The 21,848-nt window shown below is 42.9% G+C and overlaps 1 protein-coding gene across 3 annotated transcripts in view; it reads left to right on the plus strand.

Moving 5' to 3' along the window:
* The window catches only part of CNBD2 (cyclic nucleotide binding domain containing 2), a 64,070-nt gene that overhangs the window by 24,969 nt on the left and 17,253 nt on the right, over positions 1-21,848 (plus strand). For all 3 annotated transcript variants that reach the window (XM_021077743.1, XM_021077744.1, XM_021077745.1), the window contains 5 exons: positions 2,635-2,791; positions 3,298-3,449; positions 5,578-5,716; positions 14,467-14,581; positions 21,359-21,536. In XM_021077743.1, the coding sequence (XP_020933402.1) occupies positions 2,635-2,791; positions 3,298-3,449; positions 5,578-5,716; positions 14,467-14,581; positions 21,359-21,536 (741 nt within the window). The remainder of the gene's footprint in view (positions 1-2,634; positions 2,792-3,297; positions 3,450-5,577; positions 5,717-14,466; positions 14,582-21,358; positions 21,537-21,848) is intronic.

A 21,848-nucleotide genomic window follows, 5' to 3' on the forward strand; every position in this document is an offset into this window, starting at 1 on the left:
CTCATCAGTGAAGTGAGAAGGATAATATGGATTTTATGGGCTTTTTGTTAGCATTAGGAAGTGGTGATTGTTAAAACCCTCTGTTAGTTGCTGATTATTTCTGGGACTGGAAATTAGCAGATTAGATAGGATTCTTTCACTCAGAAGTGACAGAAAACCCAGCGTAAGGGAATGCGCTCCTGTATCTGAAAAGTCCTGAAATAGTTCTCCAGCTTTAGGCTTAGCTGGATTCATGGGCTCAGTGTCACCAGGACCCACTATCTGTGTCTGTCTCTCTCCCAATCTTGATACTTCATTTGCATAAGGCAGCTTATGCAAATGCAAAGAAGAGCCTCTGGCTGAGACTCTCATGGCCGCTAAAACCACAGCTCCAAACTTACAGCTTTCCAGGTTCAGAACCTGGGGAAAGAGAGAAAACTCTTGCCAGGCAAGCCAAAGCCTTAGGATTAGTTCTTTCTGAACCAGACTGACCTTAGCTGAGTCACAAGTGGGTCAGTGATGTTCTGATCATCTAGGAGTTAAGAAAAGGTGTTTTTCCCAGAGTAAAACCAGGGCTCAGTTGGTGAAAAAGGGTGACCAGCTGCTGGGAAGTGAAAATAATAGATATCTGCTGTAGGAGACTTGGTTCTAGCACTGACTCAAGTGTGACTCACTATGTGGCCTTCAGAAAGCCTTGGGCTCCCCAGGACTCTCTTTCCTCACCTCCAAAATGTAGGTTGAATAGATGGTCTCTGAGAATCTACCTTGGAATGAAGGCTGGCCTGTGTTCTGTTGTCCCCAAAGTCTTATTTTTTTCGTGGCTGAATATGCCTGCCTTCTCCCATCTAGTCATTGTCAATGGGCCATCTCCTCTTTCTTCTGTTGAAGCTTACTGTTATTTCTTTGAAGTTGCCAGCCTTCCAGCTATTTCATTGCCTTTGGACATGGTGGTCTCTCTGCCTAGGACACTCTTTCATTTCTCTGTCCACCTGGATGACTTCAGCCGCCATCCTAGAACCTTTTCTGGCCTTCGTAAACTGGGTTAAGTGCCCTTTCTCTCTGCTTCTGAACTAGCCTGTGCTTTACTTCTCTTAAAGCATTTTTATTATTTAATTAAATTTATTTATTTATTTATTTTAAGGCCACACCCATAGCATATGGAAATCCCTAGGCTAGGAGTCGAGCAGCTGCCAGCCTACATCATAGCCACACCAATGCCAGATCCAAGCTGCATCTGTGACCTGCACCACAGCTCTCTTCAACGCCGGATCCTTAACCCACTGAGCAAGGCCAGGGACCGGACCCACATCCTCATGGGTCCTAGTTGGGTTCGTTAACCTCTGAGCCAGGAAGGGAGCTCCTTCTTTTTTTATTTTAATGGCGGTGCCTGTGGCATATGGAAGTTCCCAGGCTAGGGGGTGAATCAGAGCTACAGCTGCAGGTCTGTGCCACAGTTACAGCAATGTCAGATCTGAGCCACATCTGTGACCTGTGCTGAAGCTTGTGGCAATGCCAGATCCTTAACCCATTGAGCGAGGCTTAAGATCGCACCCATATCCTCACAGACACTGTGTTGAGTTCTTAACCCACTGAGCCACAATAGGAACTCCCTCTTAAAGCATTTTTAAACTTTATTTGCAAAAAAAAAAGGAGTTCCTGTGGTGGTTAACGAACCCAACTAGTATACATGAGGATGCAGATTCAATCCCTGCCCTCGCTCAGTGGGTTAAGGATCTGGTGTTGCACTGAGCTGTGGTGTAGGTCGAAGACAAGGCTAGGATCCCGAGTTGCTGTGACTGTGTTGTAGGCCAGTGGCTTTGGCTCCAGTTGAACCCCTAGCCTGGGAACCTCCATATGCCGTGGGTGCGGCCCTTTAAAAGACAAAAAACAAACAACAACATCACTTTATTTGCTTTTTGTACTTAACCATAATTTTGAGAACAGAATTTGTGTCCTTTATTACTATATCTGATAGACATAATTTGTATTTGTCTAACTTATTGAATGAATGAATAAAATTAATAAATATTAAAAGAAGTGAGATTTGAACTTGCATTTGAAATACAGAAACTATCCTTCTCTGAGCTTAAGAACTGTTAGTTTGCTTTGAACTTGGGCACCTCTGCCCTGAAGGTTCCCAGTTGGGTAGTGAGCTATTAGGAATCATACATAATAAGACCATTTATCCCTCTCTTTCTAGGCATGCTTATCTGCATTTTACAGACAAGAGAAAGTGTGGTTCAGAATGGGGATATGAAGCAGGCCCAGTGTCACATAACTAGGGGCAGAACCAGGTTTCAGACCCTGGTCTGACTCTCAAGCCAGTGCTCTTAATCATTTAGCTACTCAGCCACTGTTGTCAGCATTTGTTCATTCATTTATTCAATGACTATTCATTGAGCATTTACTTACATTCTAAGCAAACAAAGGCTCTGCTCTCTGGAAGCTTCAATCTAATGGAGACGGGCAACTGGATAAATGTTAGTGAAGAGGTCAAGTTTGATGGGGCTGGGGCTGGGCTCTTCTGAGGTTCCCTTCTAGTCCCAGTCTGTGCTTTCATACTCCAGAGCAAGAGCACAGCCAGTCCAGATCTCCTGCCACTGTGGACCAGGCTCTGTCTTGCTACCATATCAATCAGCTATGATCTTTTCCCAGGTTTGGTCGTAGGCGTGTGATCGTCAAGAAGGGCCAAAGGGGCACAAGTTTTTATTTTATCTACCTGGGCATGGTCGCAGTGACCGAGGACGAGGATGGCAGCAGTGCCTTCCTGGACCCCCACCCAACGTTGCTGCAAAAGGGCAACTGTTTTGGGGTAAGCATGGGGGAGGGGTCTGTCTTCCTGGCTGGGATTAGGGGTGTGACAGGACTCCTGCTAGAACCTCTAGGCCAGACCCAGTCCTGCCTTCACTCAGTATAAGCCACTGCCCTGTTGTGGGTTCCAGTGCTCTTACCTGTCAGACACCAACTGAGATAAACCCTGTGATGTCCAAGTCTGACCACCTCATCCGTGATGTTTAAGGAGTATGTTGCCTATGTAACCCCTTAGAGATGTGGCAACTCCTCAGCAAAGCCTTTCCAGCTACTTCTCTCTGCTTTGGTCAAGTCTGTGGCCTCTTTCTCCATAAGCAGCAGATTAAGAGGGAGAGGAGTAGACCCACAGAAGAGGTGAGTGAATGGGCACAGAACGGGCCAGGGAACCTGCAGTCTGGGGATGAGAGATTTCCGGGAGTAGGTGGAAGCCAGGAAGAGGTGTTCAAGGCTGTGGACAGAAAGCTGGAGATGGCCTCTCACATGCCTTTGCTCCTGTCCACCCAACAGGAAATGGGCCTTCTAACATCTTCAGTGAGGAGGGCCACCGTGGTCTGTATGGAAGAAACAGAGTTCTTGGTTGTTGACAGAGAGGATTTCCTTGCTAATAAACTGGATGAAGAAGTTAAAAAGGATGCTAAGCATCGGTTTGAATTTTTTAGGTAATTCCACGAGCCAGCATCTTCCCTCTGTGTATTTATTAGCTGCCTCTGTCCTAGGCCCGGTGCGAAACACTACGTGCTGTTCTCTGCTGGAATGCTCTCCCATACCCACCTCTCCCCCACATTCTCTGTCTAGTAAACTCCTACTCTACCTTCAAGTTGAAGCTCAAATATTCCTTCCTTGTGAGATAGTAACAACAGAATAGCTAACATGCACTGAGCACTTGCTGGGCCAGGCAGGGTGCTAAGTAAGCACTTTGTACCACCCATTTTCTCTAATCTCACATTCAATCCCATAGTGTTGTTTCTCTTATTCTCCCCAGTTTATGGTGAGGGAACCAAGGCTCAGGATGGTGATGTGTCCATAATGTCTGATTCAGAAATCCCTGGACCTCACCATCCCACCTCACTAACCAGGGCCACCTTCCCATACCCCAGAAGAGAGAGGATGCCCCCCTCAATGCTTCTGTCACACCCTGTGTTTCCTTAAGTTCCATCCAAACTGGAATTCTTGATCATACAATACTTTCTTTATAGTTTTTTTATACCATCAGACAGGAAGTGGTATAGTGGCAAGGGCAGACCTGCCTTTTTTTTTTTTTGTCTTTTTGGGGCTGCACCCATGACATATGGGAGTTCCCAGGCTAGGGGTTGAATAGGAACTGTGGCTGCCGACCTACACCACAGCCACAGCAATGGGATCTGAGTTGCCTCTGCAACCTACACCACAGCTCACGGCAATGCTGGGTGCTTAACCCACTGAGCAAGGCCAGGAGTCAAACCCGTGTCCACAGTACTAGTTGGGTTCATTACCACTGAGCCACAATGGGAACTCCATGACCTGCCTTTTTCACCATCATAATCCTCGTGTTGTCACAGTGCCAGGCACTTGCAGGTGGTCATTTAACTATCATTAGTTACTCACCTTGAAGAAAAGAGTGAAAGTCAAGTGGCGTATCTGCACTGGTATGGAAAATACAAGGTTTAGGATTGCACGGCCATTGAGAAGTGTGTTGACAAAGAAGTCTGGCCCCTGTGGTCTAGAGCTGAGAGAAAGCAGTCTACATGAAGGGGCTGCAGCCCGAAAAGGGCTGGGGGGTCTCAGACCAGAAGGAGGGGCTGTTCATTTTTTTTTACACAGCCTAAGAGCTGTGTTCTAATTGCAGCTCTTAGGCTTATCAGCCATGGGACCCTAGATAGGTCACTTCTCTGGGCTTCAGTCTCCTGCCCTGTAAAATGGGGACAGTGATTCTGTTCTGATGTAATTTTAAGGATCAAATGAGATGATCGTGGGAAGTGTGTGACCTAGTCTGGGCACAGTAGACACTCATTCTGTGGTGACCCTGCTTTCCCTCCTGTGCCTCCAGGTCCTTCTCCTCCTTGGACATGGCACTAACCCTGTTCCCCCTTTGATGCCCTGGACAGAACTCAGTGACCCCCTTCTCTGAGGGTCTGAGTCACCTGAGTCCTGAGCTCATAATCTGTTGAATATGAGAAGATTTAAGACAATTGTTAGCAGCCCTGTGCATGGAGCCTCGTATGACTGGTGGTGTATGAGGTTCAAGGGCAGGGGCAGGGGTGGTCACCACGGGATTGCTACCTTCTACCACAGGGCACAAATAGCAAAAAGAGGAGCATCCCGACTTCCCCCATTCCCAGGCCAGGACTGAGTGTTTGAAGTCAATAGACTGGAGGAGACAGGGGTTGGAATGAGCTGCCAAAACCACAGGTAGGGCCAGGACAATTAGGCTGGGGGCAGAACAGCCAGTGAGCTGAAGTGTGAGAAACTCTTGAGTGTAATGTTCCTTGAAATGGAGGGGGGATTCAGCCAGGAGAAGCTCCTGGAGGGGGGATGGGAGTGAGAGAGGCATAGCTCCGATTACCCCAGGAGTATTTGAGGTGTATTAAGTGGCTGGTGGGTAGGGCCTTAAGAAGAGGGCAGGGGAGCAAAGATGACAGGTTAACAGGAGACTGGCCACAGGTTAGGCTAGCGATCAGAGGGTGTGTGGAATCTTCCACTTTAGGCATTTGCAAGAGCAGGTGAAGATATTCCCTTGCCAGAAATTGCTAAGTATGAGACACCTTTGGTGATAGAGGCAATGAAGTCTAACAGGCTTTTTCCTCTCAGGAAAATGGATCTGTTTCACTCCTGGTCTGATGATAAGCTCTGGAAGCTCGTAATGCTGGGGAAGGTAGAAAAGTTCTCCTATGGGCAGCTGATCTCAAAGGACTTTGTAGAATCGTCCTTCATCATGTTTGTCTGTAAGGTGAGAGGTCTAGGGTAGAGGGTGGCGAAGCTGGGAAGAGGGTACTTAATCTAATGATGATGGGGCTGAGCCCTGGTCTATAGCAGGTCCTTTTCTGAGCACCCATGTCCTAGTTTAAAAATGCAAAGGACACACTTTGGCCTTCCTCCCTTAGAGGGTTGCTGTGAATTTTACCATATATAGCTATTATATTAGAAAAAGGGCTGGTGGTATAGGGGGGAGAGTACCCACTCCTTGAGCTCATAAACTTTATTTACACAGAGATACATGTTTAAATTATGCACTTGGCTCTTGAATTTTAATGATGTCAAGTCACTTTAAACAATTATAATGTTTAAATTGTAAAAGTGATACAACCACATTATAACTTTCCAGAAAGAGGAAAAAATGAGCTCATCACCTCAGAATAGATTTTCAAAAGTGGAATTGCTTGGAATCACTGTTTTATGACTCTTGGAACAAATTGCTTTCCAAAAGGAGGGATCCACTTTCTATAGCTTCCAGCAAAGTACAACTTTGCTAGTGCCACCAACCTCTACCAATCATTCTTTCAAAAGTTTTTTAATTTGGAGTTGCCACTGTGGCATAGTAGATTTAAGAATCTGACTGCAGCTGCTTGGGTTGCTACAGAGGTTCAGGTTTGATCCCTAGCCAGGCATGGTGGGTTGAAGGATCTCATGTTACCACAGCTGCAGTGTAGGTTGCAGCTGGGGTTCAGATTCAATCCCTGGCCCAGAGAACTTCCATATGTTGCAAGTGTGGCTATAAATTTTTTTAAGGTTTTTAATTTAATAGGTAGCAATTACTACCTTATTGGTGATTTAAATTATATTTTTTCTGATTACTGTGAGATTAATCATGTTTTTACTATCTGAATTTTGTGTTTTATGTATTGCTTTATGTCCTTTGCCAACTTCTCTGTTGGTTGATGATGAAGAGAAAATCTAACTTTTATTGAGTGCTTACTGTATACCAAAAGAAGGTTGGTATTGTCATTATCCCCATTTGACAGAAGTGGAAAGGAAGGGTAAGTCTCTTGTCCAGGGTCATACAGCTGATGAGGGGCAGCTCCAAAGCTCTTCTTCCCAGGTGCTGGGACTTGGGATTTGAGTTGACCTTTCTGTCAACTGGTGACTCTGCTCAAACTCTAAGTAGTTAATCATCATCCTCATAAGAGCCACAATTTTTTTTTTTGAGGCTCTTCACTGATATGCTAGGAGTTCTACTAGCATCATTATTCCCTACCATTCTACCATAAACCTTCACCATAGCTCTACCAAGAAGATATTATTATTCCAAGTTTACAGATGAGGAAGTTGAAGCTAAGATTCCTTAAGAAAAGCTACCCAGCTAGTAAGTGGCAGAGCCAGAATTCTGCCCCCGCACTTTTAGTACCTCTCATATACCTGTTGCTTACATGTTAAGCCACCACAGGTACTTGCAAAGTTTTTACCAAAGTCTTGATTCATTGGTTCATGCTCTGGAGGGATACAAAGATGGAAAAGACTGGATCTCTCTCTATATATATCTTCTCCACTAGATTCTGAACATAGACAAAGTTGTCAATGCCAACTACCAAATGATGAGTGCAAACTTTGTGCATTATAAGATTTCAGGATGGGGAACTCTCCAAAGGCTGAAGGCTTTAAGGAAGGCTTCCTGAAGGAGGTAAAGTGGGAGATGAGTCTTCAACTATTGGACTCTTACACAAAAGTAGGGGGCAATATAAGCTGCATATTGGAGCTGGCTCTTCCTGGCCTGCAAGAGCTGATTGTTAAGTTTTCAGGAATCTTGCAAGACATAATAATTATTAAAAATTAAATTATATGGGGAGTTCCCATCATGGCACAGCGGAAACAAATCCGACTAGGAACCATGATGTTGTGGGTTCGATCCCTGGCCTTGCTCAGTGGGTTAAGGATCCAGCGTTGCCATGAGCTGTGGTGTGGGTTGCAGACACGGCTCGGATCCTGCGTTGCTGTGGCTCTGGCATAGGCTGGAGGCTGTGGCTCTGATTAGACCCCTAGCCTGGGAACCTCCATATGCCACAGGAGCAGTCCTAGAAAAGGCAAAAAAAGAAAAAGAAAAAAAATTAAATTATATGGGACTTCCCACTGTGGCTCAGCAGAAATGAACCCGACTATTATCCATTGAGGATATGGGTTCAATCCCTGGCCCTGCTCAGTGGATTAAGGACCCAGAGTTGCTGCAGGCTATGGTGTAGGTCACAGATGTGGCTCAGATCCCATTGCTGTGGTTGTGGCATAGGCTGGTGGCTGTACCTCCGATTAGACCCCTAGCCTGGGAACTTCCACATGCCACCTGTGAGGCCTCCCTTCCCCCAAAAAAAAGCAAAAAAAAAAAAATTAAATTACATGAAATTAAAATTCAATGTATTATATTCAAAACAAGGGTAATAATGAAAAACATTTCCTAGTGAAGTTATTGCATTTTACTGTTATCTGTGCTCTCTTTTTTTTTTTTCTTTCTGGCCGTGCCTATGGTATGCAGAGATTCCCCAGCCAGGGATCAAATGCAAGCCCCAGCTGTGACATCATTTAACTCACTGAGCCACCAGGGAACTCTTGTTGTTTATGCTCTTGAGGTTACTTTTATCTCATATATCTATATGGCAGATATCTATACCACTGTGCAGATCTCTTCTCAATTCCACATTCAGTGACTTCTCGTTGATAGCTTAAAATCAACCTTGGTGGGAGTATATACACAATGGAGATAGGCAGACACTTGATTTATGGCTTTGCTGGCTTTGCTGGCTTTGCTGATGTTTTAGGAAAGCTATGGAGAAAATGTTTATAAAGCAGATTAAATTTAAAAGTGGGCTGGCCCAAAAAACCCACAAAAACATAAGGAGTTCCCATCGTGGCTCAGTGGGTTAACGAATCTGGCTAGGAACCATGAGGTTGCAAGTTCGATCCCTGGCCTTTCTCAGTGGGTTAAGGATCCGGCGTTGCTGTGAGCTGTGGTGTAGGTTGCAGACACAGCTCGGATCCTGTGCTGTTGTGGCTGTGGTGTAGGCCAGCAGCTATGGTTCCGATAGACCCCTAGCCTGGGAACCTCCATATGCCATGGGTGTGGCACTAGAAAAGACAAAAAAAAAAAAAAAAAACCCAAAAAACATAAAAGTGAGCTGGGTCTGTAGCCCTTACATTGTAGAGAGAAGAAAATTAAAGAAATTTTTTCCAGTACTTAAAAATGGGTCATCATATGCAAACTATTACATTTAGAATGGATAAGCAATGAGGTCCTGCTCTATAGCACAGGAAACTATATCTAATCACTGTGATAGAACATGATAGAAGATAATGTGAGAAAAAGAATGTATATATGTGTATTACTGGGTCATTTTGCTGTATAGCAGAAATTGACAGAACATTGTAAATAAACTATAATAAAAATTTAATAAAATGATTCATCATAGATTCATCATAGAAGTTATATCATTGATGAACAGGTGGAGTTCCAATAAAGATAGTGTTAAAGCTAAAAGAGGTTTAAATTTAATGAATATAATTTATGTGAGTGTGAGAAACAGTTTACCAGTAGGTTACAAATCAGATTTAATAATATTAAATTTATTGGGAAAAGAGTGGATTGGGATGCAACTTCATTTGTCAAATGTTGGTTGAATTGTGATTACAGACCGGCCATAGATAAAAGAGTTCAAAGTCAACAAAAAGATTCTGTGAGGATCGATTGGCTATATGGAATTTCCAATAAGAGCGTGGTATATTTTATTTATAAATTGTGTGTAGCACATCCTTCATAACAGTGAAATGTATAGATGTACATTCATGTTACTCAAGGGCTGGTTGTTTCAGCAGCCAGTGTGTTTGTGTTGTTATTCTGGGTTCAGTCCTGGAGAACAGTCAAATCTAGCTAATGTAAGCAGGAAGGGATTTACTGCAGGATGTTAAATGGCTAGCAGATTTACTGATGAGGAGGAGATCTGAAGAAACAGGTTCTAGGCCGAAAATGACTTCCAAACGACTCCAGAGTCCAGAACTGGACTGACACAGGTGCTGCTGCTCTTGCCAGGTTCAGGAAGCCACCTCTCTAACAACTTTCTCCACTAAGTGGATGTCCGGCAGTTCCAAAGCCAAGCCTTGCCCAGGTGCACTGGATGGGCGGAACCCAAAACATATCCAGGGCCTTAGCCTCAAGGGAGCTTGGGAAATGTGGTGTGTGGCTTCCAGCCTCTACACACGGACGCTGAAAGGGGGTTGGATGCACAGGATCTGACCCAGAGGGGCCTGGGGATGAGGGTGAGGTCCTTGCCACTGGAGGGGAATAGTCTGATAAGTTTAGAGAATCCTGATGGTCATGTGAGGAGAGGTGGGAGAGAGCCTCGAAGAGGAACTGGTAGTGGAGAGCCCTGAAGTCCAACCTAAATAATTTGCTATTCCTTTTCGTCCAAGATATTTGCCTCCTCTCGCCTAAAATTTTGGGGTGATCACCTCCAAAGCCAAGAATGCCATGTGTCCCCAAACTTAACTCTAAGCTTTTTTGATAGTATATAACCAGGAAAGATTGTGAGATAGTGGTATAAGTTCCAGACTCCCGTTAGTGATGATTACTTCTTGACCAGCAGAAAGTTCTAAATCCAGTTTAGCCTTCCTTTCTTCATCTGTTAAACTATGTACTGGAGTTCCCATTGTGGACTAGTATCCATGAGGATTTGGGTTTGATCCCTGGCCTTGCTCAGGGGGTTAAGGATCTACTGTTGCCACGAGCTGTGGTGTAGGTCACAGACTCAGCTCAGATCCCACGTTGCTGTGGCTGTGGCATAGGTCAGCAGCTGCAGCTCCAATTCGACCCCTAGCCTGGGAACTTCCATATGCCTCAGGTGCAGCCCTAAAAAGAGAAAAAAGAAAGAAACCAAACATATACTTACTTCATAAAGTCTGTGAGGATAAGTTTGGTACATAACTTACTCAACTCAGTCAACTCTTAATCCATTCGTTCTCAAAGTGTTATCACTGGACTAGCTGCATCAGTATCACCTGGGAACTCACTAAAAATGCAGATTCCTGAGTTCCCATTGTGGCTCAGCAGTAACCAACCCAACTAGCATCCATGAGGATGAGGGTTTGATCCCTAGCCCTGCTCAGTGGGTTAAGGATCGGTGTTGCTGTGAGCTGTGGTGTAGGTTGCAGATGTGGCTTGGATCCCCCTTTGCTATAGCTGTGGCGTAGGCCATCAGCCGCAGCTCCTATTCGACCCATAGTCCAGGAACCTCCATATACCTCAGGTGTGGCCCTAAAGAAAAAAAGCAGATTTCACACCCACCCAAGAGCTATTAAACCCAAAACTCTGGGAGGAGGGGCTCAGTAATCTGTTTTCTGACAACACTGACATCTGCTTCCAGGTGATTCTGATTGATGTGCACTAAAGTTGGAAGACCCCTGACCTAAGGGGAGAGTTTTCAAATTTTGATAAGCATAAAGAACACCTAAGTGCTTCTTAAAAAGGCATATTCCTGCCTCACCCAGAGATTCTGCTTCATTAACTCTGGAAATGTGCATTTGATAGAGCATCACATATGATTTTTAATGTTTGAGCTTCACCTGAGAAAAATAACACAGACGTCACAAAGTGACAGCAGGTAGAGGGCCTCCTGGCTAGCAGATGAGTTGGTTTATCCCTTACAGTGTTTTGTTAAAACTCTGTTTAATCATTAATGCGAGGATTCTACATAAAAATTCTGACTTCTGCCTTCTTTTGAATATTCAGAAGACCAGGCTGTATTCTGGTATGGTCCCTCTGGCTGGAGTTGAAGAGCATCTGCTGCCTCTTGAAGGGACTGCTCTTTTTTCCCATTTTTATTTCCCACCTGGCCAACTGCTTGAACGTTCATCTGCTAAAAACAGTTGTCCCATCTCCTGTAGTTTACTCATATTGTCACCAGAGGGAGAAATCAGCAGCCGGTGGCTGGGTGTCCTTGGGACCTGGGAAGGTTGGAGAACATGATTTCCACTGGCACAGCAAACATAATTAATGCCCACAATCAACTCACTTTGAACAGTTTATCATTTGGGAACACATGGTGAAATTGTTTTTCTCCACAGATACAGATGCAATTAAAGACCCATGAGAGTCTTTCCAGAGAAAACTGCTCATGTGTGTTTCTCTAGTACCTGCAGTTCCTGGTGGATAAATGTTTGTTGAATGAATGTTGAATAAAGCTCCTAGCACAATGCCTGGAATATAATAAGGGCTTATTAAATGTTTGATCTATTCTTCTTCTTCAACAGTAATTTGTCTTGAACCTTAACACCTTATAATGTCTCTTAGAGTTCTTACTAAAAAGGTTAAGATTTTATAAAGATATGAAATACATAAGAAAAATGGCATATCTTTCTTGCCTCTCAGTTTAGGAAAGATTAAAAGGATTGTGAAAACTCAGTTGTCAGTATACTATAAAAATGTATCACAATAGGTTTTCTTGCACACTATTGAAGAGAGTGTAAACCAATATAACTTTTTTGGAGGGCTCTTTGGCAAATGTGTATCAAAGTTTAAAGCATGCATAATACCTTTAGGAATGCAGCCCAAGGAGATAGTTAAACATAAGTATTATTTTAGGACAAAATAAATTATGCTGTAATTATTTTTTAAAAAATCCTCAAATTTCAGTGGATTAACAAAGGTTTGTTCCTTCCTCCTATTACCTGGTCATAGCAGGTCAACAGGAGGCCTTCCTCCTTATGGTCACTCAGGGACCCAGGTCACATGGAGACAAGAGCGACTTTTGACCCATGATTCCATGATCAGTAGAATAGAAGAAGATAATACTGAGAATCAAGTACTGGCTTTTAAAGTTTCTACCCAGAATATCACAAGTCACTTTGCTAAGGAAATTGGCCAAAGCAGTAACAAGGCCATGCCTAGTTAAAGGGTAGAAAAGTTCTATCCTGCCATGTATCTGGGAGGAGAACTCGAGTACGTATGAACTGCCTTAATGACAACTATGGGCATTGAGATATATGTACAAGATTATCAGTTAAAGTTGCTGTCCACTGCGGGTCACATAAATAGTCTAGAATTAAGCAATCCAGGGCTAGAACAGCTATCCGAGGAAGTCATCAAGAACCTAGGCCTTTTCTAGCTTCTTCCTTCATCATCCACACTTTATGGCTTTCATCCTAATGGTCACAATATGGCTCTTCCATCTCCAGCCATTACATCTGAGTTTCAGGCAGAGGATAGGGGGAAGGATAACCATCGCTTTCCTGGGAGCTCCATCCATCGGTCTTCCAATTATAGCTCATTAGCCAGAATTGGGTCACTCACTGCCAGCCCCACTGTAGACGACTTTGGGAAGGTGATGAGTTTTTTTAAATGAGGATTTTGCTGTCCTGAACAAAATCAGAATTATATACAATACTGGCAAATTAGAAACAAATAGTAATCTTCAAAAATGTCTTCTTGAGGTATAATGTATATGTAGTTAAGACCTCAAATCTAAACTTTATGGCTTGATGAATTTTACATCTGTATACCCTTGTGTAAGCATCACCTAAATCAAGATAGAGAACATTTTCGGCATCTCAGAAGGCTCCCTTACAGCTTTTCCCAGACAAAATCCCCCCACCACCCCAGGTAACCACTCTTTTAACTTCCGTCACCAGAGTTTACTTTTGCTTATTTTTTAACTTCATGTAAATGGAATCATATGTGTTCTTTGTGTCTGACTTTTGCTCAACTGAATATTATTTTTCATTTTATATAAATTACGGCATACATAGAATGATACGTAATCATTAAAAACAATTACAGGAGTTCCTTGGTGGCTCAGCATGGTTAAGGATCTGGCGTTGTCACTGCTGTGGCTCTGGTTACTGCTGTGGCTTGGGCCACTGCTGTGACACGAGTTCGATCCCTGTCCTGGGAACTTTTGCATGCTGCGGTCATGCCCCCTCCCCAAAAAACACATTACATAGGACCATATTGCTTGGCATAAAAAGATATCCTTGAAAATAAATAATTTTAGCAAAGCGTTATTGTCAAAAAAAAAAAGATATCCTTGATATATTATTGAGCTTTAAAAAAGGCTACAAGGTCTATTTTACATAAAAGGACTCATTTATAAAAAATTGCATTTATACATCTTACATGCTTAGAGAAGAAAGTTTGAAATAATATTCACCAAAAAATTACACTTGTTATCTCTGAATATTAGGATTAACATAATTTTAACTTTCTCTTCTTTTTTAAACCTTTAATTTTGGAATGATTTAAAGTTTATGGAAAAGTTGCAAGAACAGTACAAAGGACTCCTGTATAACTCTAACCTGGATTCAACAACTGTTAATATTTTGCCACATTTGCTTTAATATATATATTTTTCCTACCTGAATCATTTGAGTTAAGTATCATTCATCATCCTTATTTACCCCTATATACTTGTGATTATTTTCTAAGATCAGAAATTAACCACAGAATAATTATCAAAATCTAGGAATTTAACATTAATAAATGTATAATGTATCTATAGTCCATAATCAATTAACCAATTGTCCCCATAATGTCCTTAATGGTGTTTTTTTTTTAATTTCTCATGCCTCTAGCTATTTGAATTTTTTATGATGAGTAAATAACATTTTCATTCTTAAAAGGCACCTGAAACTACTTGCATTAAGCAAGTAAAACAAAAGAGAGCTTATCTTCAAAGCTTGGCCGGCCTGGAGCTGAGGTTAACCCTTCTGCTTGTGTCCCTTGATGTCCAGGGCAGCTGTGAAGTCCTGCGGCTGATAGACCTTGGGACCTCGCCCTTCTACCACAAGTGGGTCTGGCAGCACCTGCAGCTAATAGAGGACAGACCTCTAAACTCCCGTCTCAAGGGTAAGCCCATAACTGGCAGCCGGCAGGGGACGCCTGGTCCTGGGGGTTCCCAGTGCCCAGTCCCCAAAATCTTAGAAATCTAGAGCCAAAAAGGCCTGGCACAATGTTTGGTTTGATCACTTCTTCTTCCAGCTGTGGAAACCCAGTCCACGCAGCCCTGCGAAGGGAGGCTCCTACCCATCTCTGTGGCCCCTTTTTAGCCTTTCCCCTTTAGTTCAGGTTCTCCCAGGGAGATGGGTGGGAAAAAAGGGCTTGGAGCTTCACAGAGCCAGATGTGAATCCCGCTGATGTGCTGGGTGACTTTGGTGAATACTCAGGCCTCTGGGCCTGGTGTCTTGGGATTTGTTGCTGTGTGTTGTGGTTAAGAGCATAGGCCCTGGGGCTAAACTTGTGAATCCAGGGTCCTTCTCTTACCAGCTGTGTGGATCCTGGGAAGTGACTCTGTGTCCTTGCACAGCAATGCCCTCAGAGTCTGTAAAATGTGACTTAGGGTCCCTACCTCATAGGCTTGTTATAAAATTAGGCAAATGAATCTATAACGCTCTTAGAACACTACCTAGATACATTCGTATATAATAGATACCCACTGTCTTTGTCACACTAGTTACTAGGAGGGCTGAGTGAGATCATGTGTGCACAGGACCCGGGAAGGTGTGCAATAAATTTCACTTCTGTTCTCATGTCAATTCTTTTTTTCCCTCTTTTCCATTGCCAATCCACCAGAGAAAAAGCTACATCCCACACGTTTCCTCCCCAGGTTTTTTTAATTGTGGCAGAATACACACAACGTAGAATTTACTGTTCACCATTTTTAAGCACATTTAAAATACCAGTGGTATTAAATACATTCTTTTCCTCCCTGCCTTCCTTTGGATTATTTTGTATGATTCCTTTTGTTGTTTTTGTTGGCTTGTTAACTATAACTCTTTGTCATAGTATTTCAGTGGTTGCTTTATGGTTTGTTGTATATATCTTTACCTTATCACAGTCTACCTTCAAGTGATATCATGCCATTTCACATATAGAATCAGAACCTTTCAATGGTATACTTTCATTTCTCCCCTCTCAGATTTTGTGCTATTGGTCTTGTCTTTTTTTTTTTTTTTTTTTTTTTTTTGCTATTTCTTGGGCCGCTCCCGCGGCATATGGAGGTTTCCAGGCTAGGGGTCCAATCAGAGCTGCAGTCACCGGCCTACGCCAGAGCCACAGCAACTCGGGATCCAAGCCGCGTCTGTGACCTACACCACAGCTCACAGCAATGCCAGATCCCCAACCCACTGAGTGAGGCCAGGGATCAAACCTGCAACTTCATGGTTCCTAGTCGAATTCGTTAACCACTAGGCCATGATGGGAACTCCTTGTCTTCATTTTTTAAAGAAATTTTTTGCTGGGTGTAGAATTCAAGGTTAATAGTTTTTTCCCCCCTTAATACTTTAAAGGTTTGCATTAAAGTCTGTCTTCTGGCTTGCGTTGTTTTCAATAAGAAGTCTGCAACATTCTTATCTTGTGTAATCTCTTTGCATAACTTTGTATATCCTTTGTACATAATATGCCTTTTTGCTCTGGCTGTTTTTTTTTTTCTTCCAGTTTTATTGAAATGTAATTGTGTGTACAACACAGTTCAAGTTTAAGGTGTACAGAGTGATGATTTGACTTATATACATCATAGAATGATTGCCACAATAAGTTTAATGAATATCTCATATAGATAGAAAAATAAAAGAACAATTTTTTCTTGTGATAAGAACTCTTAGGATTTACTCTCATAACAGCTTTCATATATAACATACAGCAGTGTTAATTATATTAATCACATTATGCATTACATCCCTATTACTTAGTACTTATAACTGGATGTTTGTACCTTTTGACCTTGCATTCAGTTCCCCCTCCTCTGGTGACCACAAATCTGATCACGTTTTCTGTGAGTTAATTTTTGAAGTATAAAATGACCCACAACACCACGTTAGTTCCTAGTGTAAAAAATAGTGATTTGATATTTTTATAGATTGTAAAATGATCACAAGTGCCCTGCCCTGCTTAAATACTTTCTTTTCATCAGTAGTTTTAAGCAATTTGATTACATTATGCCTTGGCAAAATTTTCTTCATGTTTCTGTGTTTGGGTTCACTTAGTTTTTTGGATTTCTATGTTTATAATTTTCATCAGATTTGGGATTTTTGGGCCACAACTTAAATTTTTTTTTTTTTTTTTTTGGTCTTTTTAGGGCTGCACCCATGGCATATGAAAGTTCCCAGGCTAGGGGTCGAATCAGAGCTACAGCTGCCGGCGGCCAGGGCAACACAGGATGAGAGCCTCGTCTTTGATCCACACCACAGCTCATGGCAGTGCCAGATCCTTAGCCAACTGAAGAAGGCCAGGGATCAAACCCAGGTCCTCAAGGATACTAGTTGCGTTCCTTACTGCTGAGCCACAATGGGAACTCCTTTTCAAAGGTTTTTTTTTTTTTTTTTTTTTTTTTTTTTTTTTTTGCTATTTCTTTGGGCCGCTCCCGCGGCATATGGAGGTTCCCAGGCTAGGGGTCAAGTCGGAGCTGTAGCCACTGGCCTACGCCAGAGCCACAGCAACTCGGGATCCGAGCCGCATCTGCAACCTACATCATAGCTCACAGCAACGCCAGATCGTTAACCCACTGAGCAAGGCCAGGGACCGAACCCGCAACCTCATGGTTCCTAGTCGGATTCGTTAACCACTGTGCCACGACAGGAACTCCCAAAGTTTTTTTTATCTTGTTTCTCCTCCACTTTGGGGACTCCAATCACATGTATATTGGACTGCTTAAAGTTGTTTCACTGATGCTCTACTAATTTTTTGTGTGTCTTTTTTCTGTCATTTTGGATAATTTTTATTGCTGTGTCTTTAAGGCCAGTAGTCTTTCTTGTGCGTTGTCTAATTTGCTATTAATCCCATCCAGTGTATTTTTCATTTTATACCCTGCAGTTTTCATATCTAGAAGTTTTATTTTTAAAAATAATTTCCATGTCTTTGCTTAGTATACACAAATTTTTCTCCTTGGAATAAATTATAATAACTCTTTTACTATCCTTATATATTAATTTTGTCATCTGTGTCTTTTCTGGGTCAGTTTTATCTTGTTTTTTTTTTTTATATGGTTCATATTTTCCTACTTCTTTGCATGGTTGGTAGTTTTGCACAGAATGCTAGAAACTGAATTTGGGGTGCTGATTATTTAAAAATTCCTGTATGTATTTCTGAGATTTGTTCTAGGATGTAGGTAAGATATTTGGAAATATTTTGATCTTTTGAAGACTAGCATTTAGGCTTTGGTAGGTGCAAACAGAGCAGTGTTTAATCTAGAGCTAATTTTGCCCCTTTTATGATTCAAAACCATTCTGAATATTCCACAGTGCCCAAGACATGTGAGGCTTTCTGTTATAGCTATTGGAAATAGCAACTATTTCTGGTCCTGTGTGAATTTTGATTATTTATCCCTCTAAACATTTTCAGTGGTTTTTTCCTCAGTCTTGGGTAGTATTTTGGTGTCTATTACTGTGTAACAAATTATCCCCAAACTTAGTGACTTAAAACAATACTTATCCCTGTTTCTGTGGGTCAGAAATTTGAGCATGGCTTAGCTCAATTTCTCTCATGAAGTTGCAGCAGCTTTCTGCCAGGATTGTGGTCTTATCTGAAAATTCAGTTGACAATTCTTTTTTTTTGTCTTTTCTAAGGCTGCACTTGTGGTATATGGAGGTTCCCAGGCTAGGGGTATAATTGGAGCTGTAGCCGGCCTACGGCACAGCCACAGCAACGTGGGATCCCAGCCGCATCTGCGGCCTACACCACAGCTCACAGCAATGCCTGATCCTTAACCCACTGAGCGAGGCCAGGGATCAAACCTGCAACCTCATGGTTTCCAGTTGGATTCGTTAACCACTGAGCCATGATGGGAACTCCTCAGTTGAGAGTTCTTATCACATTTCCTGGCTCTTTGCAAACCTTAGTCCCTCACCTTGTGGGTGTCTCCAGGGGGATGTTTTATGACATGGCATCTTGCTTCCCCAAGAGTGAGAGAGAGCAACACAGAGTGTACCCAAGGTGGAAGTCACAATCTTCTAAACCTAATCTCAGAAGTGACATCCCATCACTTCTGCTGTATCCTATTCATTAGAATCAAATCCACCCCACACTTAGTAGGAGGATGGTACACAGATGTGTGGCCCTCAGGGGTGGGGATCGTTGAGGGCCATGTTAGAGGCTGCCTGCCACTGGTGCTTTCCTAGCATTGTATGTGTGCTGCTTAATACTTGGTCAAGACTGAAAGGGACCCTCAGGAGATCTTCAGAGTTCTTTGTGCAGCTCTCTCCATTCTGCTCTGTGAACTCCAGCTGCCTTGTCCTCCTTGGACTCTCAATTCTGTCTCATTAATTTGGAGAGATGGCTGGCCTCCTCCTAAGTTTCCCTTTCCTGCCCTGTTACCCAGAAAGCCTCCAGATGGTTGGCTGGGACAATAGTAGGGCTCACCCCATTTGTTTTCTGTCTTTCAAGGATAATTGTTCTTCATAACCTGATGATGCCCAATATCTTGAAAACCCTTTTTCCCCCATGTATTTAGCCCAGTATTTTTTAAGTTTCAGGTGGGAGAGTAACTCTAGTCCCTGTTACTCTTTGGCTGGAAGCAGAAATCTAGATATATAGTTTTTTTTTTTTTTTTTTTTTTGGTCTTTTTGTCTTTTCTAGGGCCACACTTGTGGCACATGGAGGTTCCCAGGCTAGGAGTCTAATTGGAGCTGTAAGCCGCTGGCCTATTCCAGAGCCACAGCGATTGGGGATCCGAGCCACATCTGTGACCTACACCACAGCTCACGGCAACGCTAGATCCTTAACCTGCTGAGCGATGCAAGGGATCTAACCCGAAACCTCATGGTTCCTAGTCAGATTTGTTAACCACTGAGCCATGACAGGAACTCCTATAGTTCTTTATAGTTTAGTTTTATTCTCTTATATGGATGGATATACCATAATCAAAGCAGTTACCTTATACAGATATTTTGGGTTATTTCCAATTTTTCACTATTACCCTACTGTGGTGAATTTCCTGGGATGTTTATCTTTGCATACTTGTGCACAAAATCATATTGGTCAAATTCTTAGAATTACTGGATCAAGTAATTGGTCTAGTGTGTACTGGCTATGCACATTTAAAATGTTGATAAATATTGCTAAAATGCCTTCCAAATAAGTTGTTCTCAGGGTTTTTTATTTTATATACGCTCTGTTCATCCAACTGTATTCCTTGTGTAGTTTAGGTTTATTTCTATTCATTTTAATAGTTGATTCTAACATTGGAGATCTGTTTTTAAATCAAGTTAAATTAAGGTTTAACTTTCACGCAATAAAATACACACTCTTAAAACATGTAGTTCAGTGAATTTTAACAAGTTTATATCTCTTGTTACTACCACAATCAAGTTATAAAACATTTCCATCACCCCCCGAAAGTTCCCTCATGCCCCTTCCCAGTCAATCCCTATTCTTCACCCCTGGCGCTAGGCAACCACTGATCACTATCACTATAGATCACATTTGTCTTTCCTAGGGTTTTATGTATATGGAATCATACAGTATGTACCATTTTGTGTCTGGCTCCTTTCACTCAGCATTGTATTTCTTTTTTTTTTTTTTTGTCGTTGTTGTTGCTATTTCTTGGGCCGCTCCCGCGGCATATGGAGGTTCCCAGGCTAGGGGTCTAATCGGAGCTGTAGTCTCTGGCCTACGCCAGAGCCACAGCAACGCGGGATCCGAGCCGAGTCTGCAACCTACACCACAGCTCACGGCAACGCCGGATCGTTAACCCACTGAGCAAGGGCAGGGACCGAACCTGCAACCTCATGGTTCCTAGTCGGATTCGTTAACCACTGCGCCACAACGGGAACTCCCAGCATTGTATTTCTGAATTATATTCTCTTAAAGATCTTGTTAATAACTCATAGAAGGTCTGTTTTGTTCTGGGCACTGTGCTAAGCATAGCACATACTTTTTTTTTTTTTTTCCTGTCTTTTTGCCTTTTCTAGGGCCGCTCCCACTGCACATGGAGGTTCCCAGGCTAGGGGTCTAATCGGAGCTGTAGCTGCCGGCCTACACCAGAGCCACAGCAATGCGGGATCCGAGCCGCGTCTGCAACCTACACCACAGCTCATGGAAACGCTGGATCGTTAACCCACTGAGCAAGGCCAGGGATCAAACCCGCAACCTCATGATTCCTAGTTGGATTCGTTAACCACTGCACCATGACGGGAACTCCCCATAGCACATTTACTTTTATCTGTACTTCTTTCAATAGTCCTAGGAGGGTTCCAGGAGATCGAGACTTGTTCAAGGTTCTATGTCTGGTCATCCATTTATCTTTTATTGCCGTCCCTGCCCCCAATCCCAGTATGAAAGCCCAGATAAATGTGGTCTGTTAATGGAAAGACATGAGCTTTGTATCAGAAACACCTGAGTTGAAATCCAGCTTCAGCCCTTTCCTGGGTGTTAAACTCTGCTTCTCATTTTCTCTCTTAAATAAGTCTGGTGACATTTATCTGGATGTAATGGATATAAAGGCTCTAGCTCAGGGCCTGGCTCAGAGGAACAATATATGGAAGCCACAGTGTTTTTCTTTTCTATTTTTCTTAATTCCCCCATGCCTCAGACTAGCCAGCCAGGAAACTATGGTATACCTCTCAAGCACTGCCACACAATCCTCATTTTGCAAACACCCATTAATGTGGCTTCCTATGCTTTCTCTAACAGATCTGTCTCCTGTGGAGAGATTTAAGGAATTCCAAATCAGATCGTATCCTGTACAGGACTTTAGTTTTCTGAAACTTCTGCACCTCCAGAAATCCCAGGAGCAGCAGGGATCCAGCTTCAGTAGGAAGATTAAAACCTCAGGAAATACCCTCCCAAAGACCTTGGGGTCAAAGATTAAGTAAGCTTTGCTCTTGACAAATAGGAGGGTCCGTGTTCTGGTTGAAAATGGGCAATATAATTTATAGGGAAGAATGTCAAGGGTGCTGGGGTGGGAGTAAGGTAGCAATCACAGCCTGACCCAGGGTTGGGGCGTGTGCAGAAGGCAGCCTAGAAAGGTCTAGGTTTAATGTCCTGGAGCTGCCTTCTCTGCCTCCAACTGACAGGGCAATGCTAGGCGGTCAGCTGTGTCCTTTCTCAGGGAAGGCACAGGGAGAGATCAAGTTACTTGTTTAAGGTCACGCAGGTAGGAAGTGGCAGAGCCACCATTCAA

This window comes from Sus scrofa, chromosome 17 (assembly GCF_000003025.6).
Source record: "Sus scrofa isolate TJ Tabasco breed Duroc chromosome 17, Sscrofa11.1, whole genome shotgun sequence".
Lineage (NCBI taxonomy): Eukaryota > Metazoa > Chordata > Mammalia > Artiodactyla > Suidae > Sus > Sus scrofa.